We start from the raw sequence: 27,798 nt of genomic DNA, 5'->3' as shown, positions 1-27,798 counted from the left end.
TATTTCGTTGTTGCTGTGCTCACGCGTCACGGATCTCTCTGGTAAGGTAACCGGCCAACTGGTTGAAGGTGACTGTTCGTGTAACAGATCAATATAATCTTAACTTTATTTTTCAAAGCATTAATCTTAGCCGCAGAACTAGTTGAACTTAATGTCGTAAACCATCGTTTATTTCAAAGTACGTCATTCAAGAACCACAAAACCATCGTATTAAGCACTTGCAAAACATTCTGAAAATACAGCAGCCAGGACATTTCTGAAGCGATGTTGAAATGGAGTCCTCTTGGTCAGGTTGTACATACGAAAAAAAGTGCACATGTCACTGAGCCTGGAGGGGTTGTTTTTGAGCACACTCATCCACACACGCAGGTGCACACATGTATCCGTCTCGATGTTCCGCACAAGCACACCGTACATTCAAACGTCAAACAGTGAAACGTGATGCCCACGAATGTGGCAACAATGCCCCAGTGGTCATGTCACCTGCTGCTGCTACTGTTTGTATAAAAGTGCAGCCTCCATATGATCTCTGCGCCGAGTGTGCGCAGCTCGTTCAGTGCCAGATCGCTGCATCGCTGTGAACTGACCAGAGGCTCCTGTCCAGTCCTCCTGCTGCTGACAGCGGTCCTCGTCGACTGATGGCTGCCCGTGGACTGCACAGCGCGGTGGTAGTGTGGCTCATATTCTGGTAATTACGTGTTTTGTGTCAATCGTGATATCGCTGTGATATCACAGTTTATTGTTTGTAAGTACAGGATAGTTTCTCTGGAGGTGCACCATTCATCTGGAACTTTCGCCCACTGCACATAAACAGCATCCAATCGTCATCATCCACCTTGATGCAGCAGCTCAAAGCTCACCCATGGTCCTTATTTATTGCAACGTAATATAATATACAAGCGTTGTAATGCTGGTGTTTTTATTACACTGCGCATGATTATTTATCACATATCTTCACATTTCACAATGTCACATTGAGAATGTCACATTACACAAGGTCACATTCACAAAACGCACAAATCTTCCAATATCGTCTCATTCTGTAAATTCCTTGATTCATCTGCTGGTAAACCCTTGTAAGTGTCACTTGATTTTTTTTATTTTGATCACTTATACAACTCTCCACTCGATTCGTGCTCATGATACTCCTAACGAGTATCTTTCTAATAACTGCGTAGCACCTAAACATTTTCTAAATTCTCCAAAATACATAGCTTAAATTCTGTGTATGACTTCACACATCCATTAATTCCCACCATTCATTCCAGTGACACTGCCTTTTCTCAAAAGGTTGGAATCGCCTTCAACGTGTTATTCATTTTTTTAAATGAACAATGATTATACACTCTCTGTTCCAGTATGAACTCATCCTGAGTATGTATTTCCTTAAAGTGTATTAAATGTGTTTTGTTATACACTTGTGTTGGGAGTGAAGCGAACTGTGCTGAGCAACCGCCGATTTGAGTTCGATTCCTGCCCCCTGTTAACCATCTGCCACTAACCAGCGTTGTGAAGAATAGTAAAACAACCCCCCATGACTAACACGGTGTTAACGATGCCTTGACCAAGCAACGCATTGTAAATTATTATGTAGTCATTAAATAATTATTTCTGTAAATCTCATTTACTGAGTGCAATGATTCAGTTAGTATATATATATTTTTTATACTAACTGTACGGTCAAACAAGTATGGGCAAACAATTCCCACTTTCCAACACCGAGTAGCATGGAGGTCTTCAACAGTGTGGAAAAACAGTAGCACGCAGTTAACTAACTGCGGGCTACTGTTCTTTTCCACACTGTTGGAGAAATACCTCCATGCTACTCCGTTTTGGAAAATGGGAATTGTTTGACCATACTTCGTCACGCTGATGAGGGGTGCGGTGTGAGAGTTCTGGCTTCCTGGGGTGATGAACGCAAGTTGGTGAAGAGGATCCAAGATATCACGAGCCACTCACATTTATGCCGTGGTCGTGAATTGCGACTGGGCGCACTGGGTCCATGGCCTAGTGTGCGAACTAATATCGCACCATAACGTTTATATCCATTATAACATTATTTTGTGTTCGATTAAATTGCTATTGTAGGGACCAAAACGAGTGGTGGCACACGTAGGGTGAGTGGGTACATAAGGCATGCGGAGATCCATACTGGCGGGGGGGGGGCCCAAGGCTTGAACTGGCCGTGAACTAATTACAGGGAGTATATTATGATGGCACTGTAGGTGTATATATTGAACTTCTTTCGCACCGTATGTAACCAACCGTGCTAATTGGAGGTGCGGGGGATGGGCAACAAACTGAACACAAAAAGCAATTGTAAAGAAATTAGTTTGCAATTCATATTTAAAAGTGTTTAGCTCCAGTAAGCTTCCTAATATCGGAAGGAAGAGCGTTCCAGACGGCGCAGAAGCACATCTGAAAGAGAGTGAGAGAACAGTAACGCAAGGTGTGGCTCAGGGTACGGGTCAGGGTACGAAGGCGCACGAGCACAGGAGGTCGGAGAGGGCAGCCGACCAGACGAACCAGTGTTATTGAGCCGAGGCATAAAGATGAAAGAGCTGCCCCCCCCCGTCAGTGAGAATGCAGAGGCGGACTTGAGTCGTGTGTTGATCGGAGGGGGTTTGGCGGTTATTGTAAAACTAAACTAAAACTGTTTTTTTTCTCTTTTTCACGAGCGACCTGGCCACAAATGATAGCTCAACGAATTGGCTTATCATGTGAACATTTATAGCAGCCAAATAATCTGAACGCACATTGATTCTAAATGTGGAGGGAAAAACCGGATGATCCGGGGAAAAATCCCAACTCCAAATATACAGCAGGCGTCAGGTACGGGATCGAACCCACGGCCTCCAGTATACCAGGCGAGGTAGTTAAGAGCAGCTGTCCTCTGTTCGAGATAGAGGGCCATCCTGTGAAACTATCATAAACCTGGCCGACCATACTTTACGGCTCCCTTTTGTGGTCGCTACATTATACAATGTCTTTATAATTGATGTAAAACAAAATTCATAACCAGTGCGGCGCAGTGTTAACTTCTCAAGTTGGGCCATGGAAGAAAGCACTGGACTTTGGTAAAGGTCAACGTTAATTGCTGCAGTAATATTTTAAAGCTGACGAATGCATTCTCATATTTAGAGTTAAGCAACTTTAAAGTTACACAACTTTTACTACTTTTTAGTACATATTGACAAAGGTGGAAACTCGCGTTGGACAATCCGAGACAGCCTTGGTATCCATCCCGCACCTCCGATTAGCATGGTTGGCTACGTACGGTGCGAAAGAAGTTCAACCTGCATTCATACATACATCTTCACGATAACAATTGAGCTGCGTTTTCATTTAAGGGACTAAAACGGTTTTCATATACTCACCAAATTATATACAGTATTTTTTGGTAATTGTTTACAAAGCCTGCACGTGCAATAAAAGGGCTTCATTGCCTTCATAATGCATTAGCTCCTCAAAAATTAGATGTCTAAACCACTACTCAGGGGCCAGAATGGCGTTTGATGACATGGCCAACAGTTGAAGTTGCCACGAGCACAGCAAAACGCCTGTGTCAAATGATGTGTGTGTGTGTGGGGCGGGTGGTTGGCGCATTGCGCTCCGAATCATGGGAGCCGAGTTCGATTTCTGACTCGGCACATCAGTAGCGAGTGGTATCTCAACATTTTATGGATTTCATCGTAGGTGGCTCAGCCTTAACAGAGTACCTGATGCGGTATATAATCAACATTGCTCGAGAGACAAAGGTGGTCAGGCGTGATACGTACACAGTGAAGCAGTAGGTTCCCATTAACACGATTTATAACGCGCATACGACTAAACGGGAAGGGGGAAGTTATATGACCTTTGTGTGTGTGTGTGATGCAGCCCTCTTATCACTCTGGTTGATGCAACATTCCTCACCATGAACAGCTTGAACGTGGACAAAGGATATGAGCGAAGACTGAGGCCCAATATTAATGGTAAGTCTCCTTCTAATGCGCACACTCTCACACATTTCCTATCATACGTTATTTTGCACCACCATTGGGCACCTCTCCTCTATCCACATCTGGTTTATAGTTGGCTATTATGCAACCAAGTGATCATATGAAAGATTGTTTTGGGTTCGATCGTGTAAAAATAAAAGTGTCGTTAACCCATCACCCGATACAGCCAATTAGTAAGGTTCCTCACGCAAACCAAGCGATCACCGCATCTTTGCCCCACAAACACTACCACGGATTATTAACATTTCACAATGAATCATGATAATGAATCAAGTCAATTGCAGTTCATCATTGATGTTGAGGTCAGATCGCGTGAGTACAATGTGTCTCATACATACACCCTAATTCACCCAACAACCAATAAATAAAGTTTTCACGTGAACAAACGTGCCAATGTATTAATACTTTAGGACACCGGTATGTTGAACAATCCGCAAACATTTAACGATTGGGTACGATGTTTCACTGGTAGTTACAACCAGCATCAAATAACATATTTTTGACTCATTGGCCTAGACCAGGGATCGGCAACCTACGGCTCCCATGCCGCATGCAGCTCTTTAAGGACTGTTTCGTGACGTTATTTATTAATAACCACCGTCTGGTATTCAAATGCATTGTGGCTCTTGAAATATTGAAGTTTTTTTTTTACAAAAACGACTTGTTATTTTGGTTGCTGACCCCTGACCTAGACCGTATTTTAAACACAACGACAGTACATAGGGCAAGGGCATACTGAACAATATTAAACACTCAGTTATCAATGGGGGTGGAATATCTGCGTGGTATATATGGAATGGTTCGAGAGAGGCGCACATACTGTTATGGGAAGGCAACACTATTTATTAATTAACACAACGTTAACTCTTAACAATACACATAGGGTGGTAACCACCGACCTATCCTCGCTAACACTCGTTAACACTGACACTCTGATAGCAACTTGCGTGGCCAAGCAAGGTGGGTTATTGCTTGGCCACGCTGGCTTGAGGCTTCGCTTCACTCTTTATGAGGCGTCTTCATGAGGCATCTTCATCCCGGACCCGAGCGGCCCCACAACAGGTGCGGAGGTCGCTTATATGTGTCTCGGCGTGGCCAGGCCACACCCCGACCACGCCCACCTTCGAGAACCCTCGAGAAGACTCTGCGTCTAGCCTCGTGGCCTCCAAGGTCCCCCTGGGGCCCCCGGCTCCCACCTTGATCCGGTCACGTGTCCGGTCGGGTTAATCCAGGAGTGCCACGGCCTCACACAACCCCTCCGGCACTGACCCACGGCCTCCAGGCCCCCCGACCTGGCCGTGACGTCACTCCCGCATCCGCACGTAGTGACGTCATGCGTGTGTGTGTAGAGCCACACGGTAGTGACGTTCCCACACATAGTGATGTCATGCATGTGCGTGTGTTGACCCACACGCATACTCTTTTGTTCTTTCGGTAAAGTCACGAAGGCCTAAAATAAAATAAATCACGACGACGTTTCGGGTGCAACACAAGCGTCCGTCATTAGGTGGGACAACCACAGCAAGAAACATTTGCTGAAATGGGCAAAAGTGCTGCTGTAACAAGAGGCTATATAGGTAAGAGAGGGGGGAGGAGCAAGGGGGGAGAGATAGAGAGGGGGGGTGTGGGGTAGGGGGAGGGGAGTGCTGCGAAAACGTTGAGAGGACGAGCAGGCAAAATGCCGGGGGGGGGGGGGTGAGGGAAGTGGGCGGGGCTGGGAGTGGGGAGCTGAAACAACAGGAGATGTGGAAATGAAGGTAACACCATAAAGCAGTTAAGGTTTTACCTGGTTAATAACATCCTTCCAATGTCTTCTTGGTTCTTTCGGTAAAGAACCAAGAAGATGAATCCCTGCAGTCACGAAAGCTTTAAATCGATATGTATCCTTCCAATGATTGCTCAATTTGTATCCATCTTCTCGGTTGAAGTTATGTCTATGTTTATATATCTGGATGGCTTCATGAACAAACCTTTGATAGTAGCCCGAAGGTTTGCAGAGTACCTTGGTCTCGGAAAAAACAATATCATGAGAGCCCACAGCGTTATAGCAATGGTCAGCTATGGCGGAAGTATTAGTTCTGCCGTGTTTCAGATCTGACTTGTGCTCGTGAATACGGTCCGAGATATATCGTTTCATTTCCCCAATGTAACTCCCACTACAGGTGCAACTTAGTTTGTAGACTCCAGGATATTGTATGTCAGGAATGACATCCTTCACAGATGGGATTAGATCACGGATTTTGTGGACTGTACTGAATCGGACCTGGATCTTGTGTTTATTTAAGATTTTGGAAATATTTTTGGTAACGCCTGCTATGTATGGTAACGTGATGGTTTTGATCAGCGTCTCAGGGGGTTGTTTAGAGAAGATGGATACATATTGAGCAATCATTGGAAGGATGTTATTAACCAGGTAAAACCTTAATTGTATTCATATTCTTAGGTTTTTTCGGTAAAGTCACGTAGGTAAAAAATTAAAATTAATAAAAGTAAAAAAAATCACGACGTTTCGGAAGCAACACAAGCTTCCATCTTCAGGTGGAACCGTCACAGCACGATAGCTGTATCCTCTTACTTGATACAGCTATTAATTTTAATTTTTTACCTACGTGACTTTACCGAAAAACCTAAGAATATGAATCCTTGCAGTCACGAAAGCTTCAAATCTAGAAATAAAACCTTAATTGCTTTATGGTGTTACCTTCATTTCCGCATCTCCTGTTGTTTCAGCTCCCCACTCCCAGCCCCGCCAACTTCCCTCACCCCCCCCCCCGGCATTTTGTCTGCTCGTCCTCTAAACGTTTTCGCAGCACTCCCCTCTCCCTATCCCCCCCCTCTCTATCTCCCCCCCCTTGCTCCTCCCTCCTATCTTACCTATATAGCCTCTTGTTACAGCAGCCACTTCAGCAATTGATTCTTGCTGTAGTTGTCCCACCTGATGACGGACGCTTGCGTTGCTCCCGAAACGTCGTGATTTAATTTATTTTCTACCTACGTGACTTTTACCAAAAGAACCAAAGAGTATGGATCCCTGCAGTCACGAAAACTTCAAATCTAGATTAGACCCACATGGTAGTGATGTTACAACTCATTACATATATAAGCATATGCAATATAAAAAAAAAATGTACCATACATTTCCTCTCCATTTATTAATTTATAAACATCTAAATATAATAAACGTTAACATCTGGATACCGTCAAATTGTGTTGTACTTTATAAACCTTCTTCACTGCGACAAAAAAACCCTTTTACAGCGAATCAGGATAACATACCACTTTCCAAGCAATGTCAACAGGCCAATCCTAGTATTTACTCGTATGTGCTCTGGCATGTTTTGGTTATTACAGGAGAGCCTGTTGTCGTAAATTGCAGCATGATCATCAAGCGCTTTGGACCCGTCCAGGAGACTTCGATGGTGAGACCTCAACATCATCAGCCGCTTCAACCTAATTCCGCGAATCTCTTGCGATTGTCACGCCTTTTTACCATGCACACGTGCATCCGTTTTATCAATTCATCACTGCTTCGATGAAGGCCATTTCTTTCACGTCGTCCGCTTTGTGGGGAGACTGCTTGACTCAACTACACCACACCAGTCATTGTGGGTTGATGTGAAGTTGGGCAGAATACACGTGGGAGCGTAGTAACAGTCGGATGATAGGTTTTCAGTTTTGCGGAAACTAGCATTGTCCCTCAAGCACAGAGTCCACCGCTCATCTCACTTATCCGTTTACGCACGAGCGACAACGAAGATTCAACACTATCGTCAAGAAGACTGCTCCGTTAGTTGTATACATATGCTTTCACGGACAACATGATTTATAATTCGTTTATTTTTGGTTTATATCGTGTAGGTATGTTCTTTGTTTTTTTTATAACCCTCAACTACCCGGCAAAGCCAAGCAAATGAAGTTGTCACGTGGGTAATTGCTTTGCCCCGTTTATAATAGGTGGCGCTTTGACTAAAGATATATTTAATGAAGAAACGACCCAAAAACTAACCTATGTTTTATATATATACATACCCTTCAGGGCAGTGGTATTGACAAGTTTGTTGCGGGTTTTTTGTTAAATGTGGTTATGCACCACTGCCAATGGCAATCACTTTTAAAAATTTCGTGTTATCCACAATATGCTGATGATGACTGTCGAGTGACATCGCAAGAGTGCTGCTTCTATATGGCACGCTTGACAATAGCTTTCAAAAATGAATCATGATTTAATTTATATTGTTTACATTTACCATGATAATGTGAAATATTGTATTATCTCCCGCTTCTTCGTTGTTGGGGCGGGGGGGGGAAGAAGCAGAGTTATGAAATGTTGAATACTTTTTTCTGCATTAACAAAACTTAAAACTCGTGCCGGGACACCTCGGGACACGGCACAAGACAAGAACAGCCGCGACTTTCGTACACTTTACGATGGCAGTTCTTGGTTTACGTTGGGATGGATTGCCTGTCAGCGACAATGGCCTGATTCTGCCATTTGGGATTCGTGAGCGACTATTTACACCGTACATCATGGGAGTGTTCGCAGTTTAAAATGGCATACACACATTTTACATCACAACCAGGCGGTGGAGGCTACGCATGTGGCCTGTAATGGAGCACTGTGGAGGCGAGAGATGGTGCATCAAATAAATGTTGCGAAACTCCCTTCCCGTGGGCATTGAGATGCCATATCCTGGCTTGGCAGGAGAAGGCAGTACAACAAAAATTTGGACTCCACCATCTATTTAGTCTCTATGTGATATAATGTCACCCCCACCCCTCGCACGCGTTGGTTTACTCCTACGTCTGAGAACGCATTAGTTGGCATATAACAGCTTCATATTTAGAGGAATGCAGAGCTTGAGCAATTGTTGGCGGCGGTTTATCGTGTGGCTGCCTTTCTGCTTATCTATGGTTCTTCCTGCCTCCTCCTGAGATCTTCTTGATCATCGAGAGTGGACGATTACGTTTAATTACATAAGCAGCGCTAAAGAGATCTTTGCGTTTTATGTTGTATCAGCCTTTAAGGTTAATAAACATCAAACTAGGCTGACACGAAAGACGAGGCGACGCCCGACCAATCTCGTGTGTGTTGGCTGATGCAGGCTCGTGAAAATAGATCTCCTCGGGCATCCATACTCAGATAACGCAACCAGGAATAAAATTATGGTGGGATTTCAGTCGAATGGACCAATTTTCTCCACATTGTCTCTGTGAACGAAAAGCACCATACATCTTTTTTATTACAATGAAAATCTGCATGTGAACAGAAGGCCATCATCTACGTAATCATTCTTAAATTACGCAGTTGATGATGATGCATTGTGCTTAACAGATAAGTATTTCGTTTATTATTGTTGCTAGTGATGTTGTCAGATCGCCTTACTCTTATTCCTCTCCTTTACTCCCCAGGACTACCAGACGTCCATAATCCTGCAGATGAGGTGGAACGACAATCGTTTGCAGTCGCTTTTTACCTCTACTTCTAACAATTCGTATGACCTCGGCAACAACTACATCGACAGCATCTGGAAGCCCTGCCTCTTCTTTGAAAACGAGAAGACGGCGAGCGCACACGCAATCATAGCGGACAACAAGATGCTGCGTCTCTTCAGCAACGGGGACGTCTTCTACACCATGAGGTGCATCCAGTTCGCCACAACCTTCACCGCTCATGACGGCTCCATGGGCGGGGACGTGCCCAGCGGATATCGCGTTCGTCGTTTGTTGCAGATGTCACGGTTTGAATCTAACACGCCGACCTGGATCAATACTGCGGGTGTAATTAAAGTACGTGCCGTCTGCTTCAAAGCAGACGTTAAAGGTCCCGTGACACTATTTGCAAGAGTAAGCCATTTTGTGCTGTCGTCAGTTTCCAAATTTGCCAGATTCATAAATTGCCGAAAATTACTCAACTGGGATTACACAGCAATCATCGCCCCCTACTGGCAGACTAATGCCCGTTTGTAGACCAGGTTACGGGTCGCCTTGTGCCCATAAAGGAACCGCTGCCACTGGGGGTGCCCTTTCAAATGTTTGAGATGAGCTGTATCAAAAACCAAATAATCATTATTATTATTAAGTCCCGGCGTTTGGAATAATAGATAAAAACACGAAGAAACATGATACTTAAAAGTACGTACTCTTTTTCCGTCCTTCAATTGCATTCTAAATGAATTTATTCAAGTATTGTAATACTAGTTATTTTAAAACCTTGCATTGAAACAAGGAAGACGTTTAAAATATATATTGCGTGTCCATGGATTCTGTAAAGTTTTTCATCACGCGTTTTTCCTTGGAAGTGAGTATCACGTGAGTGCTGACGCGCTCGGGAATCAGTGTCCGAGGGCCGCAATGAGACAACAGGGCACGGATAACGGCTCTGCCAAACGGGGCTGGGTTGGTGGTGGCGGTATTCACTCGTATTCTACCAATTTGCAGGATACAATAGCTCATGCCCAAGAGCAAGACGAATTGCGGCATGGAACGCTATGGGAAGACCTACAGCCAGCAGTGGATATATCATTGCGAATAACGATGTTGTAAGGCAGTAATCATGGCGATGCGGTAGATTTTTTATTTTATTTGTGATACCAAAACTTTCTTTTGTTTCATTAACCGATGACATTAGATATTTAGGTGCCGTCAATGATAGTTATTTATCCTAGAAATTAGTTCCAATACTATTGTAAATTGGCGCTTTAGTTTTTTGCAGTTCTTTGATAAATTTTGGCCAGTTATAAAGACGTTACTTTCATAATAGCAACAACACTTTCGACTAAAGTTGTATTCATTTAAGGCGGCAGGTGGCACAGTGATGGTAACACTTGTGTCTCGCAGCAAGAATATCCTGGGTTTGATTCTCGGCTCGGGTTCTTTCTGGAGATTTTATGCTTTCCTTCTGCTCTGCATGAGTTTACTTCGGGGTTCTCGGTTTCCTCCGATCATAGAAAGAAAGCTCCAAGAACATACAATGTATCTGCTATTTGCCCAAACATCCCAATGCCAAAATAACTACCCGCAAATGACTTAATTTGGTAATGAGCATTGCAATATTTTCTCCCTCCTGCAAAAACTCGACAGAGACCTCTTGAAAGAAAGTGTTGAGACACCTCGTGAGTGAACAAGCGTCATAATAAATTAATATAAACAATACTTATTAAGATCTACAATATTGGTCTTAAAGGGCATGCTAAGGGCATGCTAACCATGCCCTTAGCATGCAGTAATTCAATGTGGCTTACTCGTATAATTATTGCTCGTAGTAATATCACGCACAATATTATTGATGCAGAAACTACTACTGCACAATCTAAATTACAATATTAATTATAACAATTGTAAAACATCGTAATTCAAATGCAATATCTAGGAATAATATAAGTGCCATGACCAATAAGCAGCAGCAATAAGGCAAGCAACCTAATAAAAGGCTACTGTTGTGAATTCGTGGAATGTATCAGATCTGTTGACCAAATGTTATGCTTGATAGAATTGAGTTAATACGTTTAACATTACAGACCCCCTCTGCACGGAGACTCAAAACAACAAAGATGAGCGATGTGCAATAACCGGTGCGCCATTTCAGGTTGACGATGTCACTTGAGTGCGCAATGGCACTGAATGACTACCCCATGGATTCGCAGAAGTGCCACATGAACCTGGAGAGCTGTGAGTATTCCACGAGAACTGGCCACCAGCTGCAGTGTGCTCGCATCAACAGATTGTGTACGTTTAGCGCCACCAGAGACACGTGTGTACGTATACCCTATTTATATGTACCGCCTAAATAGGCATTTTGACATTTGTTATTGCACTATCAGTGGTATATGTCATGATAATTTGGAAGAAAGGCTCAAATTTGAGATGAAACACGTGAAACTATTTGTATTTTAAAACTCCAAACATTTATTTAGAACACACTCTGCGACAATAGTTTCAATCTCCATAGGTAGCATTTTAGATATTCTGGATTTGTTTGTATAAGGTAGCTCTTAGTCTCTCCAATAACTTGGTAAAGTGACACGATGTAAAAAGGGGTTTAACCCAATCCTGTAATTAAAATGTTACATAATGGATTATTTTCCTATCTTTTCATGAATTGTATTAAATGTTCGTGCAATTTACAGGAATGGCCTGCACAAACGTGTTTCTTTTCTTTACTTTTCACAAGGATTTTTTTTCTGCCAAAAACACTGATCCCACGCACACTTGCACACTATCCTATCCCAATCATAACTCCATGCAGATGGATACACAACGCACGACGTGATTTTACGGTGGAATGACACCAACCCGATCGTGTTCAACACGAGTCGCATCGTCACCACCTTCACGGTGTACGAAGACGGAAAGCTCGGCGACTGCACGCAGACGTATGGGACTGGTGGGTAGTTCAAGACACTTCACTCAACCCCTCGAACCCGGCTCGCGCACAAACATGTTTGCAAGTAAAGACTCGCCGGCTTATTTTGCCTTCCACCGGACAAGGCAAAGAAAAATCCAAGACATTGGTTGCTGGTTATCAGTTGACCGATAATGAACATGTTTGAATGTTTAATAAACAAAACAAGGAACTATAGTGACAGTGGTGACACAACCTAAACAAATAACCATGTTCCCATTATAGGGAAGTATTAATGATGAAGTTTTCAGATTTTTTGACGAGTCAAATTTTTGTTAAAAGTAGAAGAAAAAAATCACAATTGTAGGAAAATTCAACATGCGAAATACGATTAATAAGATAGAGCGCAAGGTTTACAATTCTTTGTTGGTTTTTATGTAGTAAGCATACTTCGTTTACAAAGGCCATGCTTCCTCTCTCAAAGTTCTCAAAAGCTCCAAATTAAGTTTCGCCATGCTTACTCGTTTGTTATCAGTTCAGCTGGCTTCATTCAAGGTAGCAAGAGCTTTACATCTGTAATAAAAGACTCGACCACGATATCTGGCTTGGTGTCCTTTATTCGGTTCGTTTGCTGTCTCCCACACGGCTGTCCTCCTTTGAGACCTTCCACACGGTGCCGACGCTGTTGTTACACCCGTCACCACTAACAGCCCCGCTGTTGGTCTCTGTCGCTCCCGTAGCCTCTTAGCAGCCTCGCTGCTGTTACTCTCACACAGCCTCCCTGGCTGTACTCGCTGCAGCTCCTCCTCGTGTCGCTCCCGTAGCCTCGGACAGCCTCGCGGCTGTTTCCCTGTCGCTCCCGTAGCTCCTAGCAGCCTCGCTGCTGTCTCCCATACACAGCCTCCCTGGCTGTACTCGCTGCAGCTCCTCCACCGCTCTCCCTCTCCAGCAGCCCCACTGCTGTCTCCTCCCGCAGCCTCGCTGGCTGCTCCCGGGGTTGGTCACCGCTGGCCGACGGTGCCACCCCTCCCTGGTTTCGCCCTGCGTGGCCTCACCCTTGCTCAGTCTCCCACTCTCTCCCGTCTCCTTCCGGTTTCTCCCCTTAAGGACCCGAACCTTTCTCCCACGTCACATAACTCCACCTCTCCGTGACGTCACATCCGGAAGGTCGCTTACGCCCGCATTACACCACCCTCCACCGTAGAGAAAAACCCAGCCGACCTCGGCTGAACAATACCAAACAGTAATGCGGGCGAAACCGACCTTGACACACCAAAGGACACCAAGCATGCAATATAACAGTAAGAACAATCAACACAACATAACAATCAACGAACGTACGAGAAGCAGGCAATAAATATAACAGTAAGAACAACAATGCAACATAACAATCAACGAAACGTAAGGGATTTAGAACGTGTGCGGGTCGCCGGCCCGTCCCGGACGGTCGGCGGCCCACCCGCAGAGCGGGAACGTGATGGAGTTTGAGGAGTGACAGGGCGTAATCCTCCTGTCGATGTTGGAGGTCCACCAACGTCCCGTGTCCCTGAAGAATTAGCCCCGGACGTGTCCCGCGAATGTGCCTGCAGCGGGGTCGGAAGGGCCGCAGGGCCCGGAGTTCCCGCAGTCCTGGCAGGCACCTTCCGAGCAGGGCCCTTCGTCACCTGCGGCGTCACGGCCGGTCTGTCTGGAACAGGCACGACAGGCGCTCTTGCAAGATCAATGGACGCAGGCAGGGGAGAGTCGGCAGCAACAGACCCCGGCAAGGCAACATTAGGAGATGACGTATCATGTAGGGGAGCAACATGGTTTCAAGCGCGACGTGTGAACAAACCAGCGGCGAGATCCAATCTGAACACGCGCCGACTGAGGGTTGGGAACCTCAATGAGGCGGACGGGCCCTTGCCAAGGTTTGTGAAATTTAGGAGAGGTTCCCGGCCGCACCTGCGGGCAATGGAGCCAGGCCAGGTCCCCAACCTTCCAGGGGCACTCCCCCTTGGAACGTCGAGCATACCGCTCGTTCCGGGCCTGGGCTTTGGCCGTAGCCACGCGGGCACTCTCCCGCGCCTCCGTGACCCAGCGAACAGTGTCCCGAATGTAATCTGGGAGTGGTTTACGAGGTCCCCTCACACCGGTTCCCAATTGCACATCCATCGGCGGCACGTTTTCCCGACCATACATAAGGTAAAACGGCGAATAACCTGTAGCCGCATGAGGAGTCATCCGGTACGCCGAAAGCACCCCCGGGATGTGCAGGTCCCAATCTGATTGTTGTTCACTCACCGTATGGCACAGCATGGCAGACAATGTCCGGTTTAGCCGCTCGACCATACCATCCGTTTGCGGATGGTATGGGGATGTCCGTACTTTCTTAGTCCCAAGGCCCACGCACACTTCCGCCAATAATTTAGAAGAGAAATTTCGGCCCTGGTCCGTGAGGAGTCTCTCAGGCGCACCCTTGTCCATAACGTACCCGAACAAAAAGGCGTCGGTAATGGCCACGGCCGATTGGTCGGGCAACGGCCAGGCCATCGGCCAACGGGAGAGGTACTCAACCCCAACCAGCAAATATTTATTACCCCTCGCCGATGGTGGGAAAGGTCCCAAAATGTCCAGTGCCACCAATTCATTAACCCGAGACACCTGAATTGACTGTATAGGCGGCACATAAGGATGTTTAGGTGGCTTACGTCGGGCACAATCAGGGCACGCGCGGACGTGCCCTACGACATCTGTCGCCATGCCGTGCCAAAAATAATGACGTTGCAACGTCAATAAGGTCTTCTGCACACCCAGATGTAAGAGCGTGTCACAATGGAGAGTTCTAATTAACTCGTATCGCAGGGACGTTGGCACAACCAGACGCCAGCGTTCCTGGAGTCCTTCCCTCCACATGAGCAGACCATCTCGGAGAGCGGTTTCCGGTACCCCATCCGTACCCGGACTCCCATTCTCCACCTTAGATCGCTTCCGCAAGGACAATAACGACTCATCCATCATCTGCTCCCGAATCCAAACAGACCGCGGCAGATTCAAAACCCCGTCAGTCGGGCCCGGTTCCATCGGAGCATCCGACTTCTCGACAGCTAACGCCAGCGGCTGAGGGGGGGATAGACTGGGCGTACATCTATGCGTCCCCGACGCACATTTGCAAGGGGAGTGCTGCGGCAATCTGGAAAGTGCGTCTGCGTTCGCATGGCGCACCCCCTTCCGATGGTGAATTTGGAAGGAAAATTCCTGCAGCGTGTCCAGCCAACGCGCCAACTGGCCGGATGGCTGATCCATTTTAAGAGCATATTGCAAGGCCGCATGATCCGTACGCACGATGAAGGAACGACCGTAAAGGTACGGTCGAAACTGACGTAGGAAAAAAACAACGGCCAGGAGTTCCCTGCGAGTGACACAGTAGCGGGTTTCCGCGGGAGACAAGACCCGGCTACCATATGCCACGACGCGCTCTACGCCCCCTTTAGACTGAGATAATACCGCGCCAATACCTGTGTCACTCGCGTCCGTATCAAGAATGAATGGGTGATCGAAATCGGGATAATCCAATGTTGGGGCCGTAGCCAACAGATCGCGCAGACTCTGAAAGGCCGCCTCTTCCGGCGGTCCCCACGCAAACTTACGTCCCTTACCCGTAAGGAGGTGCAAGGGCCTCGCGATCGTCGCAAAATTCGGCACAAATCTTCGATAATACGAGGCAAATCCCAAAAACCGACGTACATCCCCCACGGTGGCCGGAGTTGGCCAATCCCGGACGCACGCCATTTTTTCCGGGTCCGTGGACACCCCCTCAGCACTCACGATGTGCCCCAAATAACAGACGGACCGTTGCAGTAGGTGACATTTCTTTGGTTTGAATTTCAAATTCGCGGAGGGCATCCTCGTGAACACCGTCTCCAGCCGCCTTAAATGTTCATCAAATGTGCGGCTGAAGACAATAATATCGTCCAAATATATGAGACATGTCTCCCACTGCAACCCCGTCAAAACGAGCTCCATCAGCCTTTGAAATGTGGCAGGGGCCGCATTCAGCCCCATCGGAAGGCAGTTGAGTTGAAATAACCCCTGCGGCGTACGGAATGCGGTTTTCTCCCGTGAGGGCCCATCAAGGGGAAGCTGCCAAAATCCCGAAGAGAGGTCCAGTGTAGAAAAGAACTTAGCCCCCGACAATGCATCGAGGGAGTCGTCCATACCCGGCAGGGGATACGCATCTGCCACCGATATCTTATTCAATTTGCGAAAATCAACACAAAATCGCAATTTGCCATCCTTTTTCTTGACCAAAACCACAGGCGCGCCCCATGGGCTGTTAGATGGCGATATAATGTCCGCAGCCAACATATCTTCCACTGCCCCCCGAACGTGTTCTCGCTCGGCGGGACTCATTCGGTGCGAATTCAACCGAATAGGGGCAGCGTCGCCTGTATCAATATGATGGTAAAGCAACGAGGTGCGTCCCAAATCCAAATCATTGGAGCTGAACACATCCGACTACGTCAATAACAATTTGTGAAGCGCACCACGTTGATCCACGGACAGGGAAGAATTTCCGTCACATAAGTTAGCAATCCAGCGATTATCCGAAGCCACAGGCTCGGAAACACCAGCAACCACCCCCTGGCTATGCGAACAATCCTGAGCCGTAAATGCCGTAGTGGCATGTGCCACAACCGTACCAGCCGGGACACAGACGTTTTCAGCACCCGCATTGAGCACCTGTAAAAACGGTAATTGATCCGGCCGGACGATGGTCTGTGCCCCAACCAGCGCCAACCCGGCCGTTATCGAGGCTGACGGTGACAACAAGACCCCAACCGCTCCTAGCCGATCAGGCAGGGGCTTCCGATACCGCAAGGGAATAAGCATCTGTGAGCCAGGTGGGATGTCAACAGATGCCACAGACAGCGCCTGCACTTGTGCGGCTGAAGCAGGTCGCCCCCAGGGCGACGGCAGAAACGAGATTTGACGGCCACCCGGCAGTTCAATAGAATTCTCATTAATTTTGATCAAAATAGGCATCTTAGCCAGGAAATCAGTGCCCAATAAACAAGGAACTGCCAAGGATCTTGAAATCAACACAATGCCCGAGGCCGACACATCCCCGATAGATATTTTAGCGTCCACCTGGCCCACGATGCCCATGCTACCCCCGTTCGCAGCGACGCACGACCCGTAAACCGGACGCACGGCCCCGGGTGGGATGCCCAACAGATGGAAAATGACATCCGAAATAATAGTCGCGGACGCCCCGGAATCGACCAAAATGCGCACGTCCACCCCTTGTATAGACCCCGGTACAGTGGACGAACCCGTAGCGGCCGCGACGACCCTCCGTGCCAATTTGCGCCACTGCATCACCAAGCCACAAGGCCCCGTCGATGGCCTCTCTTTAACAACAACATTTGGATCGCACAACGAAGGTGATGGGTGAGGTGCAAAGCCTTGCCGGGTGTCTGGTGCGTGCCGACTTGCCTGTTTCTTGGTCGGCTTGTCCGTTGATGAGGCCTCCTGCTGCGGCGGACCCGGGATGCGGGCCCAGCAGTCCTTTGCGTAGTGGCCCCTCCGCCCGCAGCGGAAGCAGTCGACGTCGTTGCGCCGAAGCGCAGGCCTTGCATCCCGCCGGCCCCGTACCGGTGGTGCAGCGCGCGGGCCCGGCCCACCGCGTCCCGACCATGGACCGGAGGCGGCCGTCAGCTCCTGAGGGCCCCCCCCATCCGGCACGTAGACCGCCTTCGTAGGGTCCCAACCCAGAGCGCCACCCTCTGCGACGGGCCCCCCCGTCCACGCCGCGACTTGTTTCCACCGTCGGAGGTTGAACTGTGCATCCAGACATTTTGCTGCCGCCCGGGAAGTGAGCTTCTCATGCCCACACACAGGCATGGGAATCCCAAGATCCCGAGACAGCTCGAGCATCTTACCCAAGATGAGAGGCTCGAGCAGGTCAGGTGTCGTCTCTGGATATGCGGCCATAGCCAACTCCAGCACCGCACCCCTATATGCAACGGGCGATTCCTCGGGCGCTCGTTGTCGTTGAGCAAATCGCCGATGCGCATCGTCAGGTGGCTCGTAGGTGTCGGCCATTTCTTTAAAAACTCCACGTAATGTCTTCTTCTTTTCGGCGGTTATGGAACGAAAAAATCTAACTGATTCGTCCTCCAGAAGAGAAGGCCTCAGCATCGGTCCACCTCGCAGAACGGACCGCCGCCAAGAATCTGCAGGCAAAAGCGCTCCAATCGCCCCCGATGGCGAATTCCTTGACTGTGGTAAGATGGCGACTCCGACTTATCTTTACTCCGTCCTCCTTTGATGGTTCCTCCGGTGGTAAGTTCAAAATGGCGTCGAACCGCGGCGTGGTCAAGATGGCGGTTTCCCGCCGCGGAGCGCGCAAGATGGCGGCTTCGTGCCGCGTGGCTGATGGCGTCGGAAGCGAAGACAATGTGGCAGCCTGTGGAGCACTCTCTGCTCTCTCCGTCGCCGTCCTTGGCGTGACGAGATGACTCAACTGCGCCAGGACGACCTTGAGAGTCTCCAGTTGCTCCGCCATCTGCTGCCATCGTGGATCAGCGTCCGATGATGTTGGCGGGCCCGCCACCGCGGCGACATCTTCAACTCCAGTCCCCGTGCTCGCTTCAGCAGGGCTCTCCTCCACCACCCCAGCAGAATCCATGGTTGGAGGGAGGTCGTCGTCGTCGGACGAAGAAGCCGATGCTGGCGCCGGAATAATTTTCTTTCTTACTTGTTTCGACATGCCGTTGCACTTCTGACACCAATGTAATAAAAGACTCGACTACGATATCTGGCTTGGTGTCCTTTATTCGGTTCGTTTGCTGTCTCCCACACGGCTGTCCTCCTTTGAGACCTTCCACACGGTGCCGACGCTGTTGTTACACCCGTCACCACTAACAGCCCCGCTGTTGGTCTCTGTCGCTCCCGTAGCCTCTTAGCAGCCTCGCTGCTGTTACTCTCACACAGCCTCCCTGGCTGTACTCGCTGCAGCTCCTCCTCGTGTCGCTCCCGTAGCCTCGGACAGCCTCGCGGCTGTTTCCCTGTCGCTCCCGTAGCTCCTAGCAGCCTCGCTGCTGTCTCCCATACACAGCCTCCCTGACTGTACTCGCTGCAGCTCCTCCACCGCTCTCCCTCTCCAGCAGCCCCACTGCTGTCTCCTCCCGCAGCCTCGCTGGCTGCTCCCGGGGTTGGTCACCGCTGGCCGACGGTGCCACCCCTCCCTGGTTTCGCCCTGCGTGGCCTCACCCTTGCTCAGTCTCCCACTCTCTCCCGTCTCCTTCCGGTTTCTCCCCTTAAGGACCCGAACCTTTCTCCCACGTCACATAACTCCACCTCTCCGTGACGTCACATCCGGAAGGTCGCTTACGCCCGCATTACACATCCAAGTGCCGCTGTTTTATATATCACGGGAATATGATAAAAGTCTGGTGGACTACAAATACATCTGTAAGAAAAAGATAAGCAACATTGTACTTTTTATAAAATAGAAGAGGAAAATTTACTGACCTGTATTATCTACCATGTTTTTTATATACAATAAAAATAACCTCACAACCATATTCGGACATACGCATGACAATAATTTCCTGATTTCTCTTTTATATTGTAGGTAAATGTCATATGATTCGTAATTTATTTTTGGGTGAGACCACAATGATCTGGCAAAATGTTTGATTATTTGAGTTATGTAAACAGTAGCTGTGCAATTTTGCATCAAACTATAGGACAACATACCATCAAGAGAGGGTCTGTAATATTGGTAGTTGATTCAAGCAAGTCTGACTTGTCTCATGAGATAGTGTGTGTCAAAACCGGTCCAGACTTAGCGTGTCTTGCAGTTTAACTTAAAGATACTCAAAACATCATCAGAACAAGATACAGGAAGTTGGAATAAAAGCCCAGGAAGTGAGAATGATATATTGTAACTTTCATGTCTCCATTTTCTTCAGGCACATTTTCCTGCATCTCACTAGAAATCACGCTTTCGCGTGACATTGGCTACAATTTGATCCAGATCTACATCCCCAGCATGCTGCTCGTCATAATCTCCTGGTTCTCCTTCTGGATCGACATGAGCGCCGCGCCAGCGAGAGCTGGGCTGGGCATCACCACCATCCTCACGATTACCACACAGAGCTCAGCTGCCAACGCACAACTGCCCAAGGTGGGTGGTGCTCTCTCTGTCCCCTGTGCATTTAGAGCAAACCCCACGTCTGTTAAGGAGGTTTAATGACTTACATAGCAAATGTGTATATCAATGTAATGAGCACTGTGCCCCTAAGGTGGTTGATTTTCAGGTTTAGCCTCAATTTTGAATGTCCTCTTGAAGTAAAGGCCTCATCATGTAAACTAGTGCCATTGCCTCAGCCCAGCCAATCAAGGACTGTAGTATTTGGATTTGACTTTGTGGAACACCATGTAAATGACTATATGGCAGTTTCCTATCTAGTTAATGGTCGTTCTCTGCTAGAACATTTATAGATGACTATACAGAGGCATATTATGTCACTGGAAATCATACCTGTCAACCCATACAGTTTTCCCGTATTCTTGTACAGGGAAATTTAGTCTTCAGGTCCATAGAGCATACAGCCGTTTCAATATGGGCAACATTGTTTTGGTCTATTTATTTGTGTTTCTCCCTTGTGATGGGACTTTGTACGATGGACGTTGAGATTTATAAAGGCACGGGGTGACCAATAAGTTCTGAATTGGTCTGTAATAAGGTAAGCACTGATAAGGGGTTGACAGGTTTGCTTATTATACCTACACTCATTGTGCTGCAAGCATACCCACGTCACAAATTCACTTTGCACACAAACTCATGGGCACTGCTGCAGCGCACGGACATTCAGCATCTAGAATAGCAGCGTTTTGTATTTATTGTCCCAGGGCGTTTTTTTTTTAAATTAAGAAACAGCCCGGTCATTGAATCGAAATAATAATGGACAGGATTACACATTCATACTTATATTCATGAAGTCCGTGATATAACTAACTTTCTTGTATGTCGGTGGTTGCTGAGGCATAGTAAGAGCTGAAAGCAACCAAGGGAAGTGTGCCAGGGTGAAAATGATTGGCTCCCATTCGCATGAGTACGAGCAGTCTGCGATGAATAATAACGCACCCAATGATGCACAGAGACACATAATGAGACCCCCTATATATATACGCTTATAGACTGTTAGGGTAAAGTGCTGTTAGCAAGTACCTATTAAGACCAGCACCACACTCGACCATCTTTGTATCCCCAGTGCTGATGTATTTTGTTCACAGAGAGGTTATGATGCCAACTAGTGTGTTAGCCGTGGACAGACAATGAAACATGACCTCTACCACTACTTCTCATATACTGTATATACAGGACATGACAAAGGCAAAGATCCCCCTCATAGCCTTAACAGACTGTTGGGACAAGTGCTGTTAGCGAGCACCTATGAAGGCCAGCACAGTACACAAGGAGGTGGGTGGCCAGCACCACGCCCAGCCGCCTTTGTCTCCCCAGTGGAAATGTTTACACATCGCACCAGGGACTTATTTGAGGCTGAGTCCCCCTAGGGGAGGCCCAGGACCGGTTCAGAAAATCCTCACTGGTGGTGGCCGTCACCGGTTTCGTAGCGCAGCGGGCTAACCTCTAAACTACTGCACATACAGGAAATATATACACACACACACTTCTAATAGGCTATACCTACATGTATACAAATTTGAAGAAATTAACAATACAAATGTCAAATGTCGAGACACTGACTCTCAACAGGCTTGCGGTAGTGACACGCTGAAGTGAAGCGTAATTGTCGTTGCGAGGTAATCGTCAGATCGAGGGGCTCTAAACGGTGTTGGACAATTGGCGTTGTGTTGCTGAATACACATCGTCAGCGAGATATATGATACATGTGCAGGTAAACACACAGTCATAGCGCTGGCTCATGTCTGAACAAATATGGCAATCGCTCCGTATGTATTCATTGTTGACCCGGGCCGCGCTAAAGACCCACGTGCAAGAACTTGACACCCGGAAAAGGCCAGGTGCGACTAAAGCTGCAGGTGTTGCAAAATTAGTACAATTGTTTCATCAAATTACAATAAAGAGCGGTGTGTGCAATGTGTCTGAAAACACTAAATTCGAGCAGCTGCATTAGCGTGCTGTGATCCTCATGGGTGTTATTTTATAGGGTCCGTATCAGTCTCGTCCAGCATGGGAAGATTTCTGAAGTGAATATACAACAACAATGTAACCGGCTTCTTGTCTTTTTTGGATAGCCTGGATCGAGACTATGTTATGACTGTGAATATAATAATGTTTCTAGAGTGAGGGATTACTGTATTGGTCTGAAAGCTTGGAGAGGCAATCAATATTGAGATGTCTACAAGAACAAATTCAAGTGTTGAGATCATACGTTTACTCTTTCATTAAATGGGATCTTCATTTTTGTAAAAAATGAAAGTTCTGAATTTTTGTAAGTGAACATCATATTTGAAGGCATTTAATGGCAGTGTCATAACTTCCTGGTGGCATCTTCTTGGTTCTTTCGGTAAAGTCACGTAGAAGGGAAATAATAAAATAATAAAAATAAAACATAATAAAATAATTCTCACGACGTTTCGGCCACAACGCAAGCAGCCGTCCTCAGGTGAAGAACAGGTCTGTCGGAAAGACAGCGTCTGAATGCGTCAGACGCTGAATGCGTCAGACACTGTCTTTCCGACAGACCTGTTCTTCACCTGAGGACGGCTGCTTGCGTTGTGGCCGAAACGTCGTGAGAATTATTTTATTATGTTTTATTTTTATTATTTTATTATTTCCCTTCTACGTGACTTTACCGAAAGAACCAAGTAGATGAATCCCTGCAGTCACGAAAGCTTTAAATCTAAATTCCTGGTGGCATTCAGTCACAAAAAGCCCTATTTTACTATTATGCTTGTTTACCCAAGAAAGCCTCACTGAATCTAAACTCTTTTTCAGGAGGCTCCTTCCGGGTTTTCGCGGTAGAAGGCGATGTTGCTGTTGTGTAATACAAATGTAATAATTTACACGTACATTTTCAGCATTGGGATGTTTAGCCAATATCAGTTATGTAATTTTAACCAGAGTACCCAGAGGAAACTCATGCAGAGAGAATATACCAACTCCACACAGAGAAGTGCTTGAATCTGGATTTAAACCTTGGAGATTTTTGTTGGGAGGCACAAGTGTTTCCACTGTGTCAACCTTCTACGAGTTACTCTTTGGGTCTTTCGGTAAAGTCACGTCGATAGAAAAAACACAAGCAATCGTCTTCAGGTGAAAAAAATACAGCAGGCGACCTGCTGAGGCAGGAGAAATATAGCGAGAGAACTACTGCAGCAAGAGGTTATATAGGTTTGAGATGGGCACAACCCAAGGGTAAGTGGGCGGGGCTAGAGATGGAATTTACAAGTAATATACCTCGCCCATTGTATTGCTAGAGAGTAGCATGTCAATCTGTTAATGTAACCCCACGACTACGGTGCTGAAGAAGCCATTGTATTGCTATAGATTAGCATGTCAATGTGAGATGACTCCCGCAGCAGTGGCTGTGTTAATGAGACACATTCAGCCTATTAAACAACGAGAGCCATTGCCACATTGAAGAATAATGGAAGCAGCGGCTATGTTAGTGAGACATTTAGTCTGTTAAAGTAAAGACATTTAACAAGGTAATATAACTCAGAGAGTCGGAAATAACTGTTAACACCGGCAGGTAGGATGAAATCATCACAGCCGGTTATGACTTTACCTGGTTAATAACATCCTTCCAATGATTGCTCAGTTTGTACCCATCTCCTCGGTTGAAATTGTGTCTGTGTTGAAATATCTGGATGGCTTCATGAACAAATCTTTGTTGATAGCCAGTGGGTTTGCAGAGTGCCTTCGTCTTGGAGAAATCAATTTCATGCGTGCCCACAGCATTAAAACAATGATCAGCCATGGCAGAGGTATTGGTCCTACCATGTTTCAGATCCGCCTTGTGTTCACGAACACGGTCTTGAGACATGTCGCTTGGTTTCTCCAATGTAACTACTGCCGCAGACACAACTTAGTTTGTAGACACCGGGGTGTTGCATGTCAGGGATCACATCCTTTACAGATGGGATAAGATCACGAATTTTATGTCCTGTGTTGAATAGAACCTGGATCTTGTGTTTGCTCATGCTTTTGGAAATCTTTTTGGTGACCCCTGCTATGTATGGCAAGGTGATGGTTTTGATTGGGTCCTCAGGTGGTTCTCTCCCAACGGTTGGGGTCACAGCTTTACAGATTGTGCAATCCATAAAGCGGATTGCAGAACAGCTCCTCGCATGCCATACGAGGTCGTGTGGTCAGTATCATGTCTGGTCACCGTTGTCTCTGTGGTGCTGATTTTGAATAAGCTCAAGTGTTGATTTTCTTACTCGCTATAGCTAAGCTAAGGTGAATGACAAGGAATTGCTAATTTAAAGGATGGTCCAGATGTCTAGTGACACCAATTTAATTCTCTAAAACTTTACTTTTTTTAAATATAGATTTATTTAAAACAAAAATGAATATGCACAGGAAAAAAATTCGGGTTCCATTAATTGGGGTCATAAGACATCTGGACCACCTTTCACAATCTACATTGTGGGAATCAAGGTGTGGTCTGTGAACTTCAATTCCAACGTTCCCCAGGCCAATTACCCACAAAGAAAGTGGTCAAGTAAGGTGTTGGCCACAACATTGTCATCTACCATCCATGGCTTAATAATGGCCCACTTAATTTTAATTTTACCTGGTAAGGCCCACTGAGCTATATAGCTCTTTTTTCAGAAGTGACCTGGTTACAAATGATAGCTCAATGAAGTGGCTTACCATGTGGAAATTTATAGCAGCCAAATACTCTAAACGCATGTTTCTAAATGTGGAGGATAAAAACCGGAGAAGGCAGAGAAAAATCCACACGACCACGAGGAGAACATGCAAACTCAAAATTTACAGGCGTCAGGGTCGGGATCAAACCGATGAACTCCTGTTTACCAGGCGAGGTAGTTTACATCTCGACACCGTGGCGCCCCACTTCCAGTATTCATAACATGAGTCGTTGTCCCCATAATATGAGTCGTTGTCCCCCCCACTTCCAGTATTCATAACATGAGTCGTTGTCTTTGTGCTTTGTTTTCAGGTCTCCTACATCAAAGCGATAGATGTGTGGATGGGGATGTGCCAGGTATTCGCATTTGCCGCACTACTGGAATTTGCAGCTGTCAATGTGATGGCGCGACAGAACAAGCGGGCTATGAAGGAGCTGAAGAAGAAATCGGACGGCTCAAAGGAAATGGTTTGTATATCATTTTTGACCGGCGGCATGGCATTTGTGCCTCACACCAATAAGTTCCCGTGTTTAATTCCAGACTCGGGAACCTTTCTTTGTGGAGTTAATGTTTCCATCCTGTTCTGTATGGGTATCCTCTGGGTTCTCCAATTTCCTCCCATTGTAAGAAACAAAAAACACAATTTTATTGGTAATGACCGAATATGTTTTTAAAAAAATACCTGCAAATAACTCATTTGGGATTTCATATAGCCACATCACCCCCAAGTACAAAAACTTGGCAGAATCCTCCTGAAAAAATTGTCTTGAGACTCAGTGAATCAATCCTGGGTAATACAAATATATTCAAAATGTTCTTTCTCTTTTCCAGATAAGCCTTACTGAGTGTAAATATTTTATTTCAAAAGGATATTGGGGTGTTTGACCATATTTTTATTTTATTTCAAGGCGTCATATACCTGTGGGAGGAAACCAGTGTACTTGAAGAAACCCCACTACAGTTCGAGGATAATGCTCCACGTTCCATACCGATGGGTTGTGAAGCCATGAATCCAGTTGCTGTATATTTGCTGTATTGAAATGTTTTGTTCCCCAATAGCCTACAGGCCTGGGAGTTTCATAAATCTGCATGACCCACCAACCCTTGCCTCCATCCTGCTGGATTGCCTCTCATCTACTCAAATAACCCATTGCCATTTGCACTGGTTTTTCCTTGCTTGCTGCACTTCCTTTAAGGTGTCACTTGATATTTTGGCGAAGTTCTTGTTGAAGTGATGAAATTGTGATGTTAATTCCCATGTTTTTTTGCCAGAGCGGCAGCCTCTCTTAGTCAACTCGGTTTTACTCGATGCCCACAACCATATCCAAAATCTTTATTGGACTGAGTATGCACGTGTTCGTGAAGCTGAATGTATATTTATTTAAAGTCTACAGACATTGAATTAATTTCGTTGTGGAATACGAGTCAGGAAAAGAGTCAAATATCTTACAGATTCAGCGCATGTCTCCCAACTCAAGCACGACATGTTTGTTGATGAGCTTGAGCCAGTGGTGGAAAGTTCACATTGCTATGGTGGGGTTATTCCCCATAAGAACCACTGTTAGTTTTCCATAGAGATAAATAGAGAATCAAAGTTGTTAAATCATGCCCAATTATTTAGCTTTTCTGGCTGCACGAAAACAGTAACTTTACGCCTCTGCCTTACCCACCTCACCTTCTTTAGCCGGATGAGCAAGAGCTGAAGAACACGTTCGTCACACAAGCACAGACCATTGACCGCATCTCCCGCATTGTGTTCCCTACCACCTTCCTCATTCTCAACATTTTCTATTGGGTCTTCTACAAAGTGGTGCTCAAGTTCCGCTAGAGAAGACATATCCAACCTTGCTTATCACTAAGCTTCCAAGAAAATCTTGAGAGCACTTGCATGTTTCATATGTTACTGGTGAATCGCTGATGTTTTTAAAAAATAATACCATTAAACCAAAAAGATAAAATTAAATGTTGGGGGGTATTAGCACCTGTAAGTGGTCATTTCATCTTCCACTGGGTTTTTTACGTTATGAAAACTCAGTTAAGGCTGAATGTATATGACATAAACATGAACGCATTCATTCGTCGTTTGTGGTAACAAAATGATCGATGGGAACAACACTCCCCCACTCACCCAGCCTTGCCTCCACATATCTCCATGCAGGTACTCCGACATGGCTGATGTTGATGTTTCCCGTGTGACTTGTTACGCTCCATTGGCCTGACCACACAATAACGTTACATACCAAAGAAATGACGTCAAGCACGGTGAATAAGGGGGGGAGGGAAGAGAACGCATGGTGGAGATGGGGCATTGGAAACATAACTTATCTATTAAAATAGAATAAACGTTGAGCAGATAGCTTTATTTACATGTGTTTGTTAACTTTCATATGGAAGAAAGTGAGAATAAAACCACGTGAGTTTTAATTAACACATTATTCATATTCGAAGGTGTCTCAAACAGCAACTTGACAACAGATGTCTTCACAATGATCGCTGGTTTCCTTGACTTACATGACAATATAACATTCTGAAATTACCTGATGAAATATTATTTCGTTAACGTGTGTGCGATTGCGTATAAGGCTAGTTTCTGTA

The 27,798-nt window shown here is 46.3% G+C and overlaps 1 protein-coding gene across 1 annotated transcript; it reads left to right on the top strand.

Annotated features, from left to right (window-relative positions):
* The first annotated feature begins 638 nt into the window (after positions 1-638).
* LOC144933901 (glycine receptor subunit alpha-2-like) lies at positions 639-27,031 on the top strand. Its single transcript, XM_078859233.1, has 9 exons — positions 639-688; positions 3,880-3,974; positions 7,353-7,420; positions 9,411-9,640; positions 11,587-11,669; positions 12,247-12,384; positions 20,304-20,518; positions 25,515-25,670; positions 26,888-27,031. The coding sequence occupies exons 1-9, from the start codon at positions 639-641 to the stop codon at positions 27,029-27,031; spliced, it is 1,179 nt and encodes a 392-aa protein (XP_078715359.1).
* The last annotated feature ends 767 nt before the right edge of the window (positions 27,032-27,798 follow it).

The sequence above is a fragment of the Lampetra fluviatilis genome, chromosome 1 (genome assembly GCF_964198595.1).
Source record: "Lampetra fluviatilis chromosome 1, kcLamFluv1.1, whole genome shotgun sequence".
Lineage (NCBI taxonomy): Eukaryota > Metazoa > Chordata > Hyperoartia > Petromyzontiformes > Petromyzontidae > Lampetra > Lampetra fluviatilis.
The sequence above is the reverse complement of the archived record's forward strand: the minus strand, read 5'-3'. Positions and strand labels throughout refer to the sequence as shown.

What these genes read in the sequence shown, in the direction of transcription:
- LOC144933901 (XM_078859233.1), top strand. Translation starts at nt 639, where the DNA reads ATGGCTGCCCGTGGACTGCACAGCGCGGTGGTAGTGTGGCTCATATTC. An exon ending in ACTGAGGCCCAATATTAATG is followed by an intron (nt 3,975 to 7,352) that starts GTAAGTCTCCTT and finishes TGGTTATTACAG; the next exon opens with GAGAGCCTGTTGTCGTAAAT. An exon ending in CCACATGAACCTGGAGAGCT is followed by an intron (nt 11,670 to 12,246) that starts GTGAGTATTCCA and finishes AACTCCATGCAG; the next exon opens with ATGGATACACAACGCACGAC.